At 35.7% G+C, this 21,372-nt stretch overlaps 1 protein-coding gene across 1 annotated transcript in view; it reads right to left on the reverse strand.

Moving 5' to 3' along the window:
• The window catches only part of DPP10 (dipeptidyl peptidase like 10), a 559,220-nt gene that overhangs the window by 439,685 nt on the left and 98,163 nt on the right, over positions 1-21,372 (reverse strand). The window contains exon 2 of the mRNA XM_031451288.2: positions 569-683. Within this exon, the coding sequence (XP_031307148.1) occupies positions 569-683 (115 nt within the window). The remainder of the gene's footprint in view (positions 1-568; positions 684-21,372) is intronic.

A 21,372-nucleotide genomic window follows, 5' to 3' on the forward strand; every position in this document is an offset into this window, starting at 1 on the left:
CCAAGGAGCACAACATAAAGAGCACTGCAAGGGCAGTTTGGAGAGGGTCCTTGGACAGAGAGCAACTGGGAACGTAGAAACCACAGAGAAAGAAAAGGAAGAGAGAAAGAAAGTAGAGGTGCTAATATTTAGAGGCTTAGCTCATTCTCTTTTGATCTAATTCTCTCTGTCAAATCCTCCTTCACCACTGTCATTACAGTTGGGCTATCTCCTATGTATGGAAACTTCCAGACTCCACTCCCTCATCTCCACCCACAATAGAAGTCAAATGTCCCCTATTAAATTGACAAACATAACGAGTCTCGAAGTAGCACTGCAGACCAAACATCTCCTTGGCATTCTCAATATATATCCTTTATATTTCAGCTTCCCCAAAATATCTTGCATGATATTTAAACCATAAAATCACTGTGCCATTTGCAAAATGTCTGGTTATGAGGTGTTTTTTTTTTATTCCAACCAATGCTAATGTGTCCTAAGATACCACATATGACGACCCTCTTAAGGCATTTGAATGTGAAATTATCATCCACAATACCATCATAAGAGAGTAATAAAGACAGATTACCTGGGGTTAAGAGGATGACTGACATGGTGATGAGTGAGCATACAACTAAAATCACCAGCAGGGCAATAGCAATTCCCTTCCAGTTTCTCTGTGGAGGGCTGTTACTTCCCAGTTCCTACCGAGACAGAAAAAAAAAAAAAGTTTCATAATTATACATGCTCCAAGAGAAATGTATTCATAAAGGAATGATTCAGTGCATGGAAGAATCACAGTTTGAAAGCTGATTAGAATCCTCTTCCTCTTCAGTAGCTCATTTAATTATTCAAAGGTGCATATATTATAAATGGCTATCTTCTGGGCAGGGGCAATCTTATTTCTCCAAGAGATAAACCAGCAGAGCTTTATGCCTGCTGTCCAAAACATAGGTGGCATTAAAATACACTGACTATAAACACTAGGGTGATAGCCAAGATACTCTGCAAAATAATTATGGAAATAAAGTGTGCCCATTTACATTTTTTTCTTGCTACAATGGAACCTACAATAAAGATTTAAATACTCATATTCCTGAAGCACTATAGACTACTTTTCTAACTGGTGAGGGGAGAAAAGATTAGAGATGGGAAAAATCATTCAAAATGCCCCTCACTGCAGATCAGCGCACATTTGTCAACCCGAAAGGTCCTTTTTAAACAGTTCCCCCACCACCCATAAAAAATCAACAGAATGTAGTAACTAAATTAGGTGAGTGCTTCTATATCAATGGTTAACGACATCCTCTCCCAGGACAGCAGGCATATTGGCAAGGAAGTATGACTGATGATGGAGGATAAACCTGAGCATCTCTTACAATACATGTAGTAAAGCTTTTCATTTTTCAGATGATCTGTGCTCTACTCTGCTGACTAGAAACGTGAGCATAATTCACCAAAGTAAAGCACAGACCACACTGGTTTGAGATGAATGCCAAATTTTCTTTGCAATCAGGTTTATAAAACACTAAGCCTCTTGTTCCTTTCTCCCTACCCCAACCCCCAACCTTTTTTTCCTTCATTCCTAATAAAGCCTCCTTTATTCAGAAATAGCCGAGTGGTTTGGGGACAAATGAAACAAAACGTAAAGGTATTCAGTTCTCTGTGTTCACAAATCACCCTAGAAGCCATTAGTCTTCCTTTAAACAAAGATAAAGAAAACAGCAAACATCTGATAAACTATAAATGGAACGGTACTTACGACTCACGTTTAAAGAACTGAAGCCAATGTTCATATAGTGATATTGGCATTCAATTCTGCCATAAACCCTTTGGATTTAAAGAATTTTGCTGCAAATAAATGCAAGAAGAGAGCATGCATAGGAAGCATTTTGTTATTGTTTGTTCTCCCCCTTCTCAGATCAGTAGCTTTAGGTCTGTCTTTCACTCTGAGGAACCAAACCCAGCAGAGGTCACTTCCATCCTTTTTTGAAACGGCTCACTCCATCCCTCTCTTGCATTCTTACTGGTGCTTATTATCCAACACTTCTATTCCTCTTTCATTTTGGTTAGCATTCCATTCATAAACTTATTCCACATAAATCGAGACAGTAGATTACCAGCATTAAAGTAACAACATCAAGGCAAGCCAGAGTTGTCTGAAGACCGTCACCCTTTTCTGGATGCAGTGTGACTGCAAGTTTCTAGGTGAGTTTCTTCATCAGAGTCTGTGTGATGTGATGGCCAGTCATTCTCCACATTAAGGCTTTCAGAAGCCAGAATGATAGATTAGAGAGAAACAGAAGCCTGTGATGGTCCAAAAGTTGTGAAACACTCATCTCAAGAACTAAGAGAGAATGAAGGAAGGGGCAGCAAACAATAGGAAGTGTATCTGGGCCAAGAATCATAAATGCTTTCCTATTTATTAACTCAAAGGGAGGTACAAAAAAATGGAAAAGAATACGAGTAAGTGATTCTTCTCAGTCCAGCAAAGGAAACAAGAGTAAATGATCATTTTAAATCTACTCATTCTGATCTTGTTTCAGCGCCAATAGATCTCAAGGCAAATTTTTAGAGAAGTGACTTCGGAGTGTGCTTTTCAGTTTTTAAATGATGTCACTCTGTAATGTCCACCAAACATTGTCTAACAGTCAGAAAAGCTATCTTACTATGGATTTGGTATTGCACTGAGTACTTTATATTCACAATCTCACATAATCCTCTTAAGAATCAGTTGAAATGACTATTATTTTGACAAATTTGCTGGTGAGAAAAATGTGATTTAGAGAGATGAATAACAAATCCACTTACTGTCAATAAGGGGGAGACCTCAGGGTCCAGTTCAGAAAGTCTGGCTTCAGAAACCACACCCACTATAGTATGCTTTTCTAAAAGCAAATATTTCTAAGATAAATGCACGAGTCAATCAGTAAGTAAGTAAATCAAGGGACAATTTGAACCCCTACATAATAATAGTTGTACTTTAACACCTTTTGAGAAAATTCACAATTATATAAAAACTATTCTGAATCCCGTAATGTTTTCAAATAAATTCATATTTCCCAGTAACAGTAGACTAGAAAAAATACACCATTTAAAAAATGGTAAAATGTGTTTTTTTGTTTGTTTGTTTGTTTGTTTTTTAGTAAAAAAGACTTTTCTGTTCATAAAGTGATACACATAAGAATGAGTGACTCCTCTAAAATGGCTCAATGTCCAAGGCATCTACCAGTCTCGGCTTAGGAAGAGCAGACGTAATGAACTCTTACTATAATTCTCTCCTCTCCATCCAGCCTAAACTCTGTAACCATTATAATATTTCTGAAGCATGGTTTTACTTACATCACTTTATTCCACAAGGTCCTTTAATGTCCCTATACTGTCTAAAGAATTAAGTGCAAATGTGTGAGTCTGGAATAACAATTGTCTATAGCCCAGCTACAGTTTTTCATCCAGCTTGATTTTTTTGTGAGAAAGAACAACTGCCCTATTCTGCTCTGATCACCGTTTCCCACATATGCCTCAGATGTTTCAAACTTCACGTCACCATTCCACTCCCAGATTTTCTCCATCCAGTGCCTTTCATATGCATCCAATTACAGACATTGTCAATCATTCAACATCCGCTCAAATATCTCTCCTCTTGGGAATTTCCCCCAATCATGCAAGTCAGATATGATTTTCCTTCTTTTGGAAAAAAAAAACAAAACCCAACATACGTTGTACTGATAGGGTTAAGCCCAACTCTGCTACTTAACAGCTCTGAGACTGCAAACAGGCTTCTACGTTTTTCTAAGTCTCAGATTTTTTTTTTTTAATCTGAACAACTGGAATCATAATGCTAATTATTTTTAAATGTAACAAGGATTAAAACAAATTTGTTTGAATACAAAGCTCTTTCTTAAATGGACAATAAGAAAGTTCACACTAATTAAACTGCTGGGAATGTTATTCCTCAGGACATGTGCACATATCCCTCTTTCTCTCTTTCTCATCATTTCACTTTTCAAGCCTCAATCTTAAATGCTCCTTTCTTGGGGAAGCCTTGCTGGAACACCCTCTCTAAAATAACATTCCATATCCCCATCTACGACTTCAATCGGCTTTATTTTTCTTCAGAGCATTACCATATTTGATTATATGTCATGTTATAGTTAACCAGACATCTATAGTAATATACATTAAGCTGTTCCAATGTTCATGTTATCTGTCTCAGCTCTCTAGAATAGAAGCTTCATGATGTCAGTCACCTAGACCATCTTTTCTGCTATATCCTTAGCATTTTGTATGGTGTTTGGCACATACTAGGTATGCCATACATAATTTAAAAATGAATGAATGAATGAATGAATGAATGAATGAAAGCAGCTCTGATGATGATACAATGATGGTGGTGGTGATGGTAGTGATGCTAACGCTTAAAACCATGTATGAACAGCCATCATATCCTTGTCAACGTTATTATCTCCTTAAAGTAAGAATCCCATCTTAGATAGCTTTATATTTATATTCCCTAGATCACTTCACATATCTCTGGTTCTCTTAATAGGTACTTAGAAAATGATTGCCCAATTAATTAAGTGGTATAAATGTTACCTGAAAGGGTTCAGAGATACAGTGCCATTAGTTAAACATACATTAATAGTAATTTTTAAAATACAGATACTTGCTATAGATTAATTTGACTGCAATTATTTTTAGCCTCATTTATCTGAGGCTTGGATCCCAAAATACAAACATGGAGTATTAACACGTTTGGCTCCATTAGGCTTTGGATATTAACATGGAATACACAGATTCTTTGTTTGATTCTCAACACATCACAACAATTATCGAAAATTTAAATCTTCACTTTTCTTTTATCTCTTCCCTGTATTTATTTTATTGCTTCAAAACCATTCTGATGTGCTTGAGCCTTCACAAAAACAGACTGTTAATGTTTTCTGAAATAAATTTGTTTGTCTAAAACAATGGGGCAGCACATTCCATCCATAAAATTTTTCTATGGGATTTTCTGTTGACAACTCAGAAGTTTGAATTATTTTTTATTTAAATGGTTTTACTTTACTCTTGGTGTTCACATTCACAGCTGTGAGTAGTTCCAACTGTGAATAGGTCAAGAAACAGTCCAAAGACATTTATACTTAATAATTGGAAAGTATCTTTAAGGAAGTTAAAATACTTTTAAATATTCTGTATTGTTTCATGATATTAGAAAAGCACAGCATTTTAGAGTTAACTTTTAAAGCCACTTAGAAAAATTATTTAAAAAATTTTTTAATGCTTTTATATCATTCTTACAAATGTTTAGCCAGCTCTGGCTTGAAAAACTATGAGATCTGGGTACTCAGCAGTTGGCCAATTCTTTGTAAACCATGCTATTTAGCAAAATGTACTGGAGTATTTTAGAATGTAGACTATTACACTAGATGCAGCTGGGAATACAAATTAAAGTGAGAAATGTCCCCAATGACTATAAACTCTGTTGAAGATTTTGCTTACCACCAATATAGTACAGAATTATATAAATAAAGATAAAACAGGAAATCACAAAATTTTTCTCTGGGAAATGAGAGGGAAAGTTATTAATTTCCTTGTGCTGATATAAAATTTCTTTCTTTGAACAACAAGCAGCATTTCCTAAAGACTGGGGTGCTGGATGTGGTAGGATTACACAGAATCTGGAAAGACAAAAGGAATCATACAATTTTTTTTCTTTTTTCAGTAACTGGAAAGTGTATATGAAAATGCACACTTAGTTATTGGAAAATTCAACAAAGTGAGCATTTTTTTCTTTTCTAGCAAAAATAATAATTGACATAATTTACAACCTGGAGTAAACCAGTAAACATATAAGGAATTGAGATAATGTTTAAGTAGTTCCACAAAAGTACAGGGCCACAGATTTTGCCTCCAAGACAAATAATTCCTGTACCATCTGAGACATTTTAGAGTATATTAAAAGAAGGAAAAATTCCAAATTTTTAAGTTTACATTATCTTCACAGTATGTCTTAAAAAGAGAGCGCATAAAAATTTTCAATTTAGATAAAGAAATAAATGCAAATACACTAAATAAAATTTTAGTGAATTAAATGTAGGACCTCAGTATAAATAATAATTAAATATTGTGAAATAATGTCCACCATTAGGAGATATAGTCACAGTTCCCCACAACATTTAAGAATATTAATAAAGAAAATATAATCATTGAGGTTTTCTTTTTCCATATTTAATTTGTAGTTAAATACTTGTAATATGTACTACTTCTTAAGATTTAACCATCATACTCATGGACATTCACAAGTTCCTCATTTATCATGCTTCTGTAATTAAAGGGCCCTATGCTAAGTAAAGTGCCTATTTTTTTTGGTAAATGATCACAAGATGTACACTTTTCAGAGTTACATTTGTTATTGTTTTATGCCGTCAGTGTACATGAGGCGGGCCTGAAATCAGTCCTACTCATAGTGTGAACTATAGACAGCAACCTCAGTATCACCTCAAAGCTTGTTAGAGATCTAAAGCAAGAGTCTTCTATTGCTGTTTGATTTATTACTTTTTCCTTGAATTCTGCTTTGGTTTTATTTGTTTACCATTAATTTGTTTATAACAGAGCTAGCAATGATCTCAATTGTAATTTGGCATTTATCACCCCCCAATAATTATGTTTGTTTGTGACACACTCCTAGATGGATCGCCATTAAATTAGAAACAAAACAAAGATGACAGCTCTCATCAATATATTTTTCAGCAATAGTGTCACATTTCTATCATGATTTAGAGGTTTGGAAGATTATCTGTGATTCTGAATCTGTCTAAGCTTCCAAACCACGACTAAAACTGTAAAAACGCAATTTAATAAAACAAACAGATCTGATATGAGCAAGATGGCAGACTGGGAAGATCCAGGCCTCATTTCCCCATGGAAACATCAAGTAAACAACGATAGAATGATTAACATAGCATTAGGGGAGCTCTGCAAACCAGTTAAGGATCTGCAGCAACCAAGCAAATGCCTGATCAAGAAAATCCACACTCAAGAAGGCAGGACGTTTCCCGGCATGTCTGCATGTCCTCGTTCCCTCCCAGGCACAGAGCAGTATGATCAGAAGGATGTGGTTCAACTCCCAGGTCCTTCCTTCAAATGGAAGAAATGAGTAGAACCTGTTTGCATGCTCTGGCCTATCTGTGGGCTACCTGAGGGACTGGTTTCTGTCTTGCTTGACAGAAATGCCAGCATAGTTTGGTTCTCAGGTTGGAAGCATGGAAGGCAGTGGATGTCTGCATGGTGACTCAAAACTTCAGGAGGACTATAGACACAATCTGAAAACAAGAGATTACTGGTTTTCAAACACAGTAGAACACCTAAGGCCTTAAGAAAAAACAGAGGTGAAACTCTTAAAGAAATCAAGACATTTTAAAACAGCCATGTATACAGGGGCATTGGGGGGTTGGGGTGAGGGGAACATGCATGCACAGGCCCAGGGAAGATAAATGGGGGAAAAAAAAACTGAGACTATCTTGAGGCTTCCTACTGGACTGATAAGTGAGCATTTTCCTCTGCACAAAGCCAGTCCCCAAAGATTGGAAGAAGTGGTTACTATTTTTTCAAGTGCCCAATTTTCAACAAAAGAGCACAGGCATACAAAGAAACAGGGGAACATGGTCCAGTGAAAAACAAACTCTATCTCTAGAAACTATCTGTAAAATAACAAAGGTTTCAGACTTACTAGAGAGACTTTAAAACAGCTTTCAGAAATATGCTCTCAGAGCAAAAAGAAAACATGGACAAAGAACTAAAGAAAATTAGGAAAATTAGGTATGGACCAAAGATGAACCAAGATATAGAAATTATTTTTAAAAAACACAGAAATTCTGGAATTGAAAAGTACAAAAGCCTAATTGAAAAAACTCACTAGAGGGATTCAACAGCCAACTCAAAGAGTAGAAAAAGAATCAGTGAACCTGAAGACTGATCATTTAAAGTTTATCATGTCTGAGGAGTGGGGATGGGGAGGTGCAGGGGTAGGGAGGGGGAGAACAAAGAAAAGTAAACAGAACCTATGGGACTTATTGGATAGCATCAAATGGAACAGTATACACATTATGGGAATCCCATAAGGAGAAGAAAAAGAGATGGGAGAAAGGGTCAGAGAGCTTATTTGAAGAAATAATGACTGGAACTTTTCTAATTTAAGGAAAGATATGGATATAAGACACACAAGAAGCTCAGTGAACTTCAAGTAAGATACATCTAAAGAGACCAACCCTGAGACATATTTTAATCAATACATTAAAAGTTAAAGACAAAGAGATAATCTTGAAAGAAGAAAGAGAAAAGTGCCGGGCTCATCACTTCTCATCACTTACAAGTATCTGGAAAGGATATCTCAGCAGAAACTTTGCAGGACAGAAGCAGTGAGATAATATAATTAAGGTACTGAAAGAAAAAAATAGTCAACCAAAAAAAAAAAAAAAATATATATATATATATATATATGTCCAGTAAATATGTGCTTTGAAAATAAGGGAGAAATTAAGACATCCCTAGATAAATAAAAGATGAAAGACCGTACTTATTACACTTGGCCTTCAAGAAATGCTAAAGGGAGTCCTTCAAGTTGAAATGAAAACATTGCTAGACAGTGACTTGAAGTCATATGAAAATACAAAGTATGGCTTAAGGGTAAATGTGAGGACAAAAATAAAAATGAGTGATTCTGGCTCCTAACTTCACATTTTATTCTTCTACAGAATTTAAATAAAAACATAAAAAATAATTATCAGTCTATGTTAAAAGGTGCACAATATAGCGATGTCATTTATATAACACAGTTTACAGAAAGTAGGCAGGACGGAGCCATAAAGGAATCAAGTTTCTCTGTCTCTGTGAGGAGTTACTGTTTAATGCATATGGAGTTTCAGTTTGAGGAGACGATAAATGTACTTGAGATGGACGGTGATGATGACTGCATAACAATGTGAATGTACTTAAACCACTGAAAATACATTTAAAAATTACTAAAATGGTAAGTTTTATGTTATGCATATTTGTCACGATTTTTTAAATGCATATAATAGCAACAGTCACCATAGCAACAGATACAGTTAAGTTTTAGGGTCCAAAGTTTTAGGGTCCAAAGGAAGAAAGTAACAAAACTCTACTGGAGGATTTATAAGACCACCTGAAGGATGTAGGAAATCACTGAATTCCTTTTAAGCAAGATTCAGTATGGAAAACAAATGGCCATTTTCCTAGATTAATCCAAAAATTTAAAGTAATTCCAGTAAAAATCCTAACAGAATTCTTTTTCCTTAAACTGATAAAATTATCTTGAAATTCATCTGGGAAAATAATCACATGAGGATAGAATGATTTTGAAAAACAGAAAAATAATGATGGATGCCAGATATTAAAACGCAATATAAATCTGTGCTAATGAAAAGTGTAATAAACCCAACTGGTGGTGCCTGAGACATAACGGTCACTCTCATTATCTCTCTCTGGACTTATTTACCAAACCAAGTTTTAGTCTCCATTGAGTTCCACCTCAGTTGAACGTGAGGCCATTTCACACTCACCTCTGCATTCCCAACACCTACTGCAGCACATCATAGGTGTCCACAGAATACTTGGACCAAAACACTATGCTCAGCTTTATGCTTTAAGAGTAAAGAATAGGGTCTTTAATCTTGAGGGAGGCATCTCAGCTTAGAAGATGAAGTAGCTCTCTGCCTCCAAAAGCTAAAGAGGAAAGACATCCCAGGAGAGTAGCTGTCGACTCATCTCATGAGCTGTATGTTTATTGCTTAAAAAACACTAAAAGTCTCAGGGGTCTACAAACTGTCAACAGTCCTAAATTTCTGGGGCTGGTTAGCCAGCATGAGTTGCTTACAAGTCAGTCACCTCTGAGCTTGATTTCAGGAGATGAGAAGGCTGCGAACATCATCTTCCACTACATCTTCTCAAAGTTCTAATACTTTGCAAACTAACCTCTTACCTATGAGGAAGTCAGGGAATCTAGTCATTGCTCATCGTATCTGCGATGCCCAGCACGTTTTTTTTTGCATCCACCTGCATTCGCTGATTGCTTGAACATAACAAACAAAAAGTATTTTGGGGCTTTGTATAGTCTTAGTCTTTACCTAGCAGTTACGTCCAGATTTTCAAGTCTTAACTTGCAATAGTATCACATCAACAGATTAAAAACTACTTTTACATCAAAGCATGATAGAACACTAACTTGACAACAGATTATCCATGTCTAACGTGGAATGTTCACGGTAGAGAGAGAGAAAAAAAAAAAGTAAATGCAGCATCTTGGTCTGCCCACGTTACTTGTGTGTTTTAAGGTAAGTCTTTCACTTTCTTTGGCATCAAATAGCAGCATATCCCCAAATAATGCCACTGGACACTCTGATGCAGCCAGCACACCACAAAACCCATCCCCAGTCTTCTACTTCCTAGATGAAGCAGCTCTGCTTCGCTCACACACACAACAAAGGTGATGTGTTTGTGAGCCTTCCAAAAAATAGTGCAAGTGAAAACTTTTCATAAACTGTTTAGTCTGTAGAAGTTCAAGTTCTGTAACTATTTCTCTCAAATTTGAAGAATAAAAAACTGTACATAATTGTTCATGAGTATTAACTGCCCCTGAGTCAGGAAAAGCAGTTCTTTTGAAACAGACAGTTTTATAAGATTTTTGTAAACTCGTGATGAACATCTGCATTTTTGAAGCCTCAGCCTGTTGCAAAGATAGATGTCAGCTCACACCAGATGACGGAAAGAAGGAAGGAAAGAAAGGAAGGAAGGAAAGAAGGAAGTCCGGACTCCAGATGAGTTTACTGCCCTCAAATAAGTGTCAATCTAACAACGTAGTTGGGAAGATCAGTAGGTAATTAAACAAAAGAAAAAACTAGAAAAAATATTCCCCCAAATTTAACATTATAGTGTAAAAAGCTGAATGTGTTAGGAATCCAGAGAAGAGAAGAGATCCCTGGTGGTGTTAAATGTCAGGTAGGCTAAAGATCAAATCTATTTTAAGCTTTCATTCGTGAAAGAAGACTTGGATCAGGAAGAACGGATAGGTGAAAGATAGAAGGCAGCCACACTAGGCTGAGGGACCCCCATTCCTGGCTAACTCTTCAATTTGAACAAGGTATCTTTAATTTGCTTCCTTTCCTAGTAGTGAGTTAAAGGTTGCAATTGCCCAGGAGTCATATAAGATTTCAGACAAAGGTTAAGGAAACAGTAAAGCCATTGGCAAAGTAGGACTGCCCGAGAAGACCAAGTGTTGCTGGAGCTCCAAGCCAAGTTCAAAACCAGCATCATTATTTTGCTCTTCACAACACAGCTGACCTTTAGCCACTGCTGAGCATCTGGGGGAAAAAACGGCAATTCACCAGCTATCCTTATTTTAGCTAACAGTACTGCTACATCACCACCACCAACTCCCATGCCAGAAAAGACCCAGTGAGTCAGCACTGGGTCGGATCCAGAGATCCCTCTCCTTCTCGGGAACAAGGGTCATGTACTAGACGAAAAGCCGTTGGTTAGGAAGAATTCTCTCTCAGTAGAAAATCTTTGGGCTTCTCAGGAGTAGAAACCAGTATTGAAATGGAAATAGACACACACGACATAGCTCAAAACTTCATTTTTTTCACACTTTGATTTACTGAGCATCTATTTTTTTCCTCTGAAAAAATGTAATAAACTTTGAAAATTAAGCACTTCATTGTAAAAAATGTTCAGTTCTGCCCTTTATATAGCAGGAATGGAGGTATAGCCACTTTTTTTTTCAAGTTGGAACACAGCATGTGTGTAGGAGAAAATTCAATTCTGTCTTCACATACAGAAATTTAATATCATTAAAAAGGCAGTTATCACTAGGACATCAATTTTACAACTTTTCTTCAAAAGGAAAAAAAAGCAGAAATTAATGAAGTGGAGCAGAACAGGAACTAAATGTATATTTAATTATTGTATTGCTTTTGCCATTCAAATGTTAATACGTATCACACAGGTATTTTAAAAAGGAAAGAAATAAATTAAATTTCCACTGTGGTAATCAACATACCTGTGCTCCTTTTAATTGGAAATGTTAAGAATATGAGTGTGTTTTAACTTCTTTGTTACCCTATGATGGTTATAACCAATTCTAACACGTATATACCATACAGACACACAATGCAATGAAGAAAAAGGAAATTAACAAAGATGTGGACCTTTTATGTAAATCTACAGTAATGCAGTATCCTGGCAATTTTTCAGAAACCCCATGGACCAAGAATAATTAAATAAATCCAAGGTAAATTACACTCCATCTGCATAAGTATGCACCATGCATCATTTGTGCTCTGCTTAAAAGAGGATTTCTCTGGCTGAGATTTTTGTGTGGATGAGTAAGGCAATTACTCTCAAAGCCAGTCAATGTTTCTATTCATCTGCCGAAGAGAGTCTTTTTTTCCCTCAGGGTGTGAATACAGTAGCCAGTATCTGCAGCAGCCCTCAGAACGTCTCGTTGAAAATTGACCATTCCCCAATCTCTTTCAAAAGAGGTTCGCTCTAAAGGTTCACTTGGTAGGAATTATTAGATGATGGGTAGTTTAAATCTAAATTTCAATTTTTTAAAAAAATCTTGCATGTCATTTTTCATTCTCCAAGAGAGAATGAACTACCAACTTTTTGTCTACATGGATAAGGAGGAGATGGGGAGGGACAATCCATATGCCAGGGTGAGATAATCAACTTCAGGTCTGTCCCTCCTGTAAAACATCAGTCACTGCTTTGGCTACTTGACAAACATCTGTAACTCATTTTCTGGTGATACTTATTAGCCTAATAAAAGCATTCTGAGAATCTGGGGATGCGTAATAGTTGTCTCAGATCAGTCATAAACTGTCTCCTCGTAAAACACATCAATGTAAGGATCCCGTGTTAATAGTCACAAGTGATAAGTGTACCAGCAGGGAACCATTTTTCATCTTGCTAAGCCTTTAAAAGAGATTTGTGAAAATAAATTTAGAACAGTTCCTCTTAATTTGCAGATACTAACTATTATATATCAAATAGATAAACAGCAAGTTTATACTGTATAGCACAGAGAACTATATATTCAATATCTTATAGTAACTTATAGTTAAAAACAACATGAAAATTTATATATATATGTTCCTATGTGACTAAAGTATTATGCTGCAACCAGAAATTGACCCAGCATTGTAAACTGACTATACTTCAATAAAAACATTTTAAAAAAGAACGGTTCCTCCAAGAAGAGCTGTCAATATTATTTCGAAAGCTCCCTTCCTCTAAAAAGCAAAACTCAAAGGGAAGAGGGGCAGAGAGAGAGAACAAAAGAGTAGTAATTCTCCCAGATTTAAATTTACAAAACTTAATGAAAAATCAACAAAATCTACCAACTAGCATACAAATTCCATGAATCTTGTTTCTTTTGTTTCATTGTATCAACAGAGCCTGATGCATAGTAGAATCTCAATGTACATCTGGTCTCCTAGTTAACATATGCCCACCCATATCATGATGTGATGGCCTCTCCAGAGGGATTCATTGATGCCAAGTTTGCTTGAGGCCCCCTCGCTGGTCGATCCATGACACCTTGGCTTATTCCCGTGGTAGCACTTATTCAACTGCATCTGACTGTCCAGCTTTATGTATTTCTTCCATTAGATTATATCTTTAATCAATAAATATTTATTGTACAGGATGGGAATGATAGAATATAGGCTAATAGTGAGACTGAATGTCTTTCTTTCCAGGAAAGATATATTTATTTTTCTTTTCCCACCTTAATTAAAATATAATTGACAAATAATATTGTGTAAGACTTAAGTGTGCAAAGTGATAATTTGATACATTTTTGTATTGTGAAATAATTACCACCATAGGATCAGTTAACACTTGTTCTGCCTCATGAAATTAACATTTCTTTTTTTGGGAGAACATTTAAGATCTTTCGGCCATTTGCATGTTTTCTTTGAAAAAATTTCTGTGCAGGTCCCCTCCCCATTTTTTATCCAGAGTTGTTTCGTTGTTGTTTTTGCTATAGAGTTGTACGAATTTCTTATATTTTTGGATATTAACTCCTTATCAGATATAGGATTTGCAAATATTTTCTTCTGAGGAAAAATATGTTTTATTGTAGTTTTCCATGTTAAAAAAAACTGTTTATCTCAAAATAAACAAATTGTTTCTAATTAAATTTATAAGTTTTTGCACAGCAAAGGAAACCATAAACAGAATGAAAAGACAACCCACAGACTGAGAGAAAACATCTGCAAATAAATAATGCAGCTGACAAGGATTTAACTTCCAGAGTATACAAACAGCTCAACAACAACCACAACACAACCTGATCAAAAATGGGCAGAAATGCTAAACAGACATTTCTCCAGTGAAGACAGAAAGATGACCAATAGGCACATGAAAAGATGCTCAATATCACTAATTATCAGAGAAAGGCAAATCAAGACTACAATGAGGTATCACCTCTCACCAGTCATAATGGCTGCCATTAAAAAGTGATAAATGTTGGACAGAGTGTGGAGAAAAGCGAACCCTCCTACACTGTTGGTGGGAATATAATTTGGTACAGCCACTATGGAAAACAGTATGAAGATTCTTTTAAAAACTAAAAACAGAGTTGCCATATGATCCAGCAATCCCACTCCTGGCCATATACCTGGAGAAAACTCTAATTCAAAAAGATACACATACCCCAATGTTCACAGCAGCGCTATATACAATAGCCAAGACATAGAAGCAACCTAAATGTCTATCAACAGATAGACTAGATAAAGAAGATGTGGTATATTTATACAATGGAATACTACTCGGCCATAAAAAAGGAATGAAATAATGACATTTGCAGCAACATGGATGGACCTAGAGATTATCATACTAAGTGAAGTAAGTCAGACAGAGAAAGATAAATGTAACATGATTTATATATAGAATCTTAAAAAAGTGACACAAATGAACTTATTTACAAAACAGAAAAAGACTCAGACATAGAAAACAAATTTATGGTTACCAATGGGGGAAGGGGTGGAGAGGCATAAATTGGGAGTTCAGGATTAGCAGATACAAACTACAAAATATAAAATAGATGAACAATAAGAATTTACTGTATAGCACAGGGAACTATATTCAATAGCTTGTAATAACCTATAATGAAAGAGAATATGAAAAAAATATATATGTATAACTGAATCACTATGCTGTACACCAGAATCTAACAACATTGTAAATCAACTATACTTCAATAAAAAAATTGCCCATCTCTTTCCTTTGATTTGGCTGTCAGGGGAAGACCAGGGATATTAAAACAAAGTGCTTCTCAAAAGCCTTAGTTTGCTCCTTCAGCACAAACAGAGATTTACAGATGTCCATGTTGATTTAGATTTCAGCGATCAAATATGAACTTCCATAAAATCACTCAGGATATATGAATCCAGCACAACTGTTCTTCTCATTCTGCCTCTCCATTTTTTCTTTGTTAAAGACCATTTCTATCATTTCTGAATCCTCATGCTACCTCTCTCTCCACTTACTGGATGCATTACTCTAATGATGCCCTGTGTTGAATTCCAGTTTCTGAACAGCAAACTTTATTCTTTCCTTACCAGAAAGAATGTAGTCTGTACTACAAAATGGTATCACAGTAAATTAGGGAAATAAAAGGAAAGACTGCTTTCTCAGAGTTGAATCATAAGAAACAGAACTGGTCCCAGTTCACAGGGGAAGACGCTGCCTGTATCCTGATTACACTGTCGTGTAGAAACGCTGTCCAGGAACCAGAAGGTGGCAAATGTCAGCAGTGCCCTCCTAGCTCTTAACAACTCTGATTCTCAAGACACAAAATTCCTATTGAAGAAATGAATGTATAAGGAAATACAGGGCTAAGACTATTAAATATCATAGCTGTAAAACTGACATCCCTTGCTCTGATGCCACGTTCACCAAGCAACTTCTAGATGTTCATGTGGCTTCCCGGACATGCCTGCCATTAGGGACAGAAAAGCTTGAGCAGACTGACCCAGGGCCTACAGGCTGCAACGTCATTTTTCTTTCCTTTGTCAATGTGTACCTTTGCCAGTCTCCATGCCCTCGGTTAATGTGAATCTGTACCCAAGAGACAGATCCATTTAATGTGATTATAAATATGAAAGAATCTGTGGCCCAAACTTGACTGACAGATCTTGTAAACCTGGGTGAATCCACCAAAATAAATGGGATGTTGTGAGGAATATATGAGAGAACCAGCCAGCAGACTTCACTGGGTGATCTTCTGAGCTTAGCATTCACCTGTCTTTCTAACATTCAATAGACACATTTCCAAGATTCAGTCATCATTCCCAGCAGTGTATTTAGCAACAGCACATCCTAATGTTAAGACCCTTAAGCACAGAAGTAGGTGCTTCTGGAGGAACGTTACAGCTCAGTGGTAGAGCGCACGCTTAACACTCTGGTTCAATCCCCACTATCTCCATGAAAAAAATAAATTAATAAACCTAATTTTCCCTCCCACCAAAAAAAAGTAGAAATAAAAAAAAATTAAAAGTAAGCGCTTCAGCTTGATAACTACATGTTTAGCAGCTGCAGCAAACAATTTTGGTAAAACAACTACAAAATACATTATACCTGTGAACCACTAAAGCTATGCTCCCTGAATATGAACACACACCACTTTGGAGGACACAGCAGGCTGGCAGGGTTATGGTAAGCTGCTAAATAAATTCAAATTCCACTCCCAGAGAATCCAACCTACCTGAACATTTGACATGTACAAGTTTTCTAGCCAATTAATTAGTTAAAATGTGATGTTTTAAAGTAAGCATAGATCTATTACAGAGTAGTGAGCAAAACTACATAGTATGTTTTAAAGACAAATCATTTAGAACCCAAAGATACTTCAAGAAGTAATTTTTATTGAGTTCCTAGGCTTCCTTGTTACTGTTTTAGCAGGCAAGTTTAAAGAATGCTGCTTTAAAATAAGATTTAAAAAGTTTAAACTGTCCATTATATATATACATACATATATATATAATTGATTTATATCCAGTTATTTAGTTTTATACATATATGAAGTCTACTATGTGAAAGATATTACCAGGAGAGATTCACTTCTATGGAATCTTAGAGGCTTTTATTTATTTTTATTAAAATTTTTATTTATTTTTATTTATTTTATTTATTTTTATTTACTTTTATTAATAGAGGCTTAAACAGCACTAAAGAAAATTAGAGCAGTAATTGAACATAATGAAAGATGGGATACATATATGGTATTATTTTAATAGAATAAAGATTTTCTCCACAGATATTTTACAACAGGACCTAAAGAAAAGTTCTGTAAGTTCCATCAGGAAGCAAATGTTTGACCTAAATGACCACTTAAAACACTTTCCAGTTCCATAACTTTACAGGGAAGGCAATCAATTTCCCTAGCCTTAATCTTGAGAAAACATAGTCTATAGTAGGTAGTGGATTTGGGGGGAATGTACAGCGACACTGTGCTATAGATTTATAAAGTCCAGTCACTACCAAGGTCTTGGTGTTGATGAATGTGTTGAAAAGTAATGAGCTTACAATGCAGATCTGGTCAGTGACCATTTCATCCTCATAAAAGGTCAGTTCTGAAACTTTCACGCTTATGTAACTCACAGACGTTTCCAAGGAGTAGTAAATTCATTCGTATTGATAAACAGATTTAAGAATCAACACATCCATCATTCAAGTCAAGGTAGTAGTGGAAAACATATATGAATAAATAAAATACATGGATACAGTGGGCATATAAATTATTCTGTACTCAAGTACTATGATATCAGTATGTAGCAAGACTGCTTCACCCAATATTTGAAGGAGGAAAACAAAATACACCATTAACTTACCAGCTATTGGAAATTTGTGGTGAGTAAAATTCAATATGTCATGTTGGTTAGCAAAGCTTAAAGGCAGAATTTATATGTCTCCAAATTTAATAACATTGATTAATGGCCTTGAATATTTAGTCTGGGGTAGACTGAAGAAGTGATATGTGTCAAAGAGGCAGACCTGATCTGTGGTGATACAATCAACATGAGCCTCTCCTTTGTGGATCAGAGGTGGCAAGATGGGCAGACTAGCAGTCATTAGCCTGCCTCAGAGCCTGAAAAGCTGATTTGTCTTATCTTCATCTCCTTTAAGGGGAAAAAGGAGCTCTCTGCTGGCCAGAAAGAAGCATCGCTATCACAAGCAGTACGGGAGTGTTAGAGAAGTCAGAGACAAACGTATTTTATGTGCATGATGATTGATGTGTCATGATTTAGCGGAAAAAAAGGAAATGTCTTTTCCCAAATAGATGCTGTATCACCTTAGAGAGATGCCAACTAATCCTGTATCAGTGAATCTTTTGATTTAGGACAATGATTTCCCCTTAAACGCTGTTTTTAACTTTGTTCTCATCTCTGCTTTACTTTCGGTCCCAAATACATACATCAGTCTGTAGCCTTGAATGGTTTACAGAGATCTGAGCCAGTCCTCACATATAGGTCCTGTATGCCCAGAAGCAGGAAGCTTACATTTTAAATACTCCTACTGCACATCTGATTTGCAATATAGATCATGTGACTTAAGGAAATTTTTCTGCCAAATATTTGCATCTACAATTTATTTTGTATCAAAAGTATATCAAAAAACGATACAAATGAACTTATTTACAAAACAGAAACAGACTCAGACATAGAAAACAAACTTACGGTTATGGGGGGGGTGGGAAGGGATTAATTGGGAGCTTGAGATTTGTAGATACTAACTACTGTAAATAAAATAGATAAACAGCAAGTTTCTACTGTATAGCACAGGGAACTATATTGAATATCTTGTAACCCATAATGAAAAAGAATATGAAAAGGAATATATGTATATATATGTATGACTGAAATGTTATGCTATACACCAGAAATTGGCACATTGTAAACTGACTATACTTCAATAATAATTTTAAAAATCTAAAAAAAAAAAAGTATATCGAAACTGGATACTCGATCAAGCACACAGTTATCCAGTCCCAGAGTCTAACAAGGTGAGAACATTAGAGACTTCAGAGGTGAGGATTGTTTATAAAATTCATGATTATCAAAATGCTTTTTTAAAATAAGTTTATTTTCAACTATCATTACCTGAATAGGCATTATGGAATTTCTTATCACTGTCTCAGGTAACTTAATCTTCTTTCCCAACGTTTTATTATGAAAAATTTTAACCATACAGAAAAGTAGATAAAAATGAACAGTGAACACCTATGTACGCAGAGGCTAGAGTCCAGAATTATTATTTTGCTGTGTAAGTCGCATTAACTTTTTTTAGGTAAAATTCACACAGAATAAAACGTGCAAATCTCAAATGAATCAGGTATCGTGTATTTCCATTTGCCGTCATATTTGTCTCTTTCAAATTTCAGTAAAACCTCCACATATCCTGCCCTTCCTCCATTTTCTGATGCGCTGGGACTGGCCTGATGCATTGTTCTGTTTATATGCATCCTTAATAATTTCATGAACGCTGACTTTACGATCTTACATTTTCTGCCTTTTCAGAGTGAAGGAATCTAATGATTAAAACCTCACCAGTTCTTCTAGATCGCAAATACATACTTGAATTTGTATTCCTGAATATTTCAGTAAGATTTTAGCAAACTCTCACATAAAGGTCTTGCACACAAGAAGCAGGAAGCATAAATATGATAGCGGCTACTGCATGTCTGGTTTGTAATGTATCAGCATGGCAAGACTTAAAGAAATTTCCTCAAAAGGACTTGCACATTGTAATTCCTTTGCTATCAAAAGCACATGAAAATTAGCTACTTCCTCAGTGATCTTATTCATTTTTAATGGAGAGTGAAAACAACAAAATGACCATTCAAAAAATGAGCATTTTTTAAATTGAATTTAACAGTAAACTTCACTTCCTCCTTCTCTATCACCTCACTCTCACCACTCCTAATCCACACCCTCCCTCCTCCACACACACCCTCAGTTTCTTTCCTCAAACCCAATTTCAATTGCCATTGTCAAAAATAAGTCAACACTCTTTCAATTTTCAGCCCTCTGCTTATGTATGTGTGTGTGTGTATAAATATATATATATATATATTTCATTTTAAACTTTCTAAGCCACCTGATACAGGAAAATAAATCATATTTAAAAATTTCAGTGACAAGGATGTGACTATATGTGTATACCATACAAAGAAATTCACTTAAATGTGTTTACCTCTACACAGGATCCTAGGAAGAATTACATCCAGTTTCTCTGATCTTGAAGCAAAAATATTAGCACAAAACCTGCATCAGCCCAAATCTCTCCAAATGTTATATTAAAAGCCAGTGCTTTGTAAACGTTAATGATGTTTGCATACCAGTGTTAGAACCCATAATAACTCTTTCTCAGAGCATTTTATTATAAAAATAAAACACTGGGGCTGTTTCCCTCCTGCAGTAATGAAAAAAGAGCAAATACTAATAAATTAAGTGGAGCAAAGACTATGATTTAAAACTTAACAGTTTATTTATTAGAGCTAATGTAAAAGTTTCTCTAAATAATATACGGGAATGTAACTGCAGCATAGAGCGTGCAGAACAATTAACATACAGATGTTAACCTGTGAGAAAAACAACAAAGGCAATGAAGGAAAAAACCGATAAAGAAAATGCTTCATTAACTACAGTGGGTCATCCCTTTATTCCCACTAATATTTTAATCGCAAATTGCAAATGTGACTACAGGGCAAAGAGAAGCAGCTATAATGTAATTACATGTGGAAACCACATCCCAAGTTGTTCTTGGGTTTTATTTGTGGCAACTGTAGCTCTAAGACTCTGAGACAGTAGAGAGGAAGGCCCTCTCTTTTTTCCATTCCCAGCAGAAAGAGAGCACCAGGAAGGAGGACTGACCAATTTAACAATGTTCTTCGCTCGCCGAGATCAATCGATCTTTAATCCACCAAGTGAGGTGCTGCTTACATGCTTGAAATGAAAAGCATTCCATCTAACAATGGGATGCCTTTCCTCACTGGAGTTCTGTGTAGAAAGGGCACTAGAATAACTTGCACACATTCCAAAGTGGTAATATATACTGGAAGAAATTTTAAAATAAATCAACATGAATATAATTATCCTTCCTACAATACCCTCACTTTTCCTCTCTATTATACGTTAATACCTGCATTTCTCTTTTATATGTTCTTTAATACCTGCATCTCTCTATTATACGTTCTTTAATACCTGCATTTCTCTATTATACGTTCTTTAATACCTGCATCTGCATACCACAGCTCTAATACTGCAGGCAATGTATCTTTCAGCTTATGAAGTAGTAGGTGTTAAT

The sequence above is a fragment of the Camelus dromedarius genome, chromosome 4, assembly GCF_036321535.1.
Source record: "Camelus dromedarius isolate mCamDro1 chromosome 4, mCamDro1.pat, whole genome shotgun sequence".
NCBI lineage: Eukaryota > Metazoa > Chordata > Mammalia > Artiodactyla > Camelidae > Camelus > Camelus dromedarius.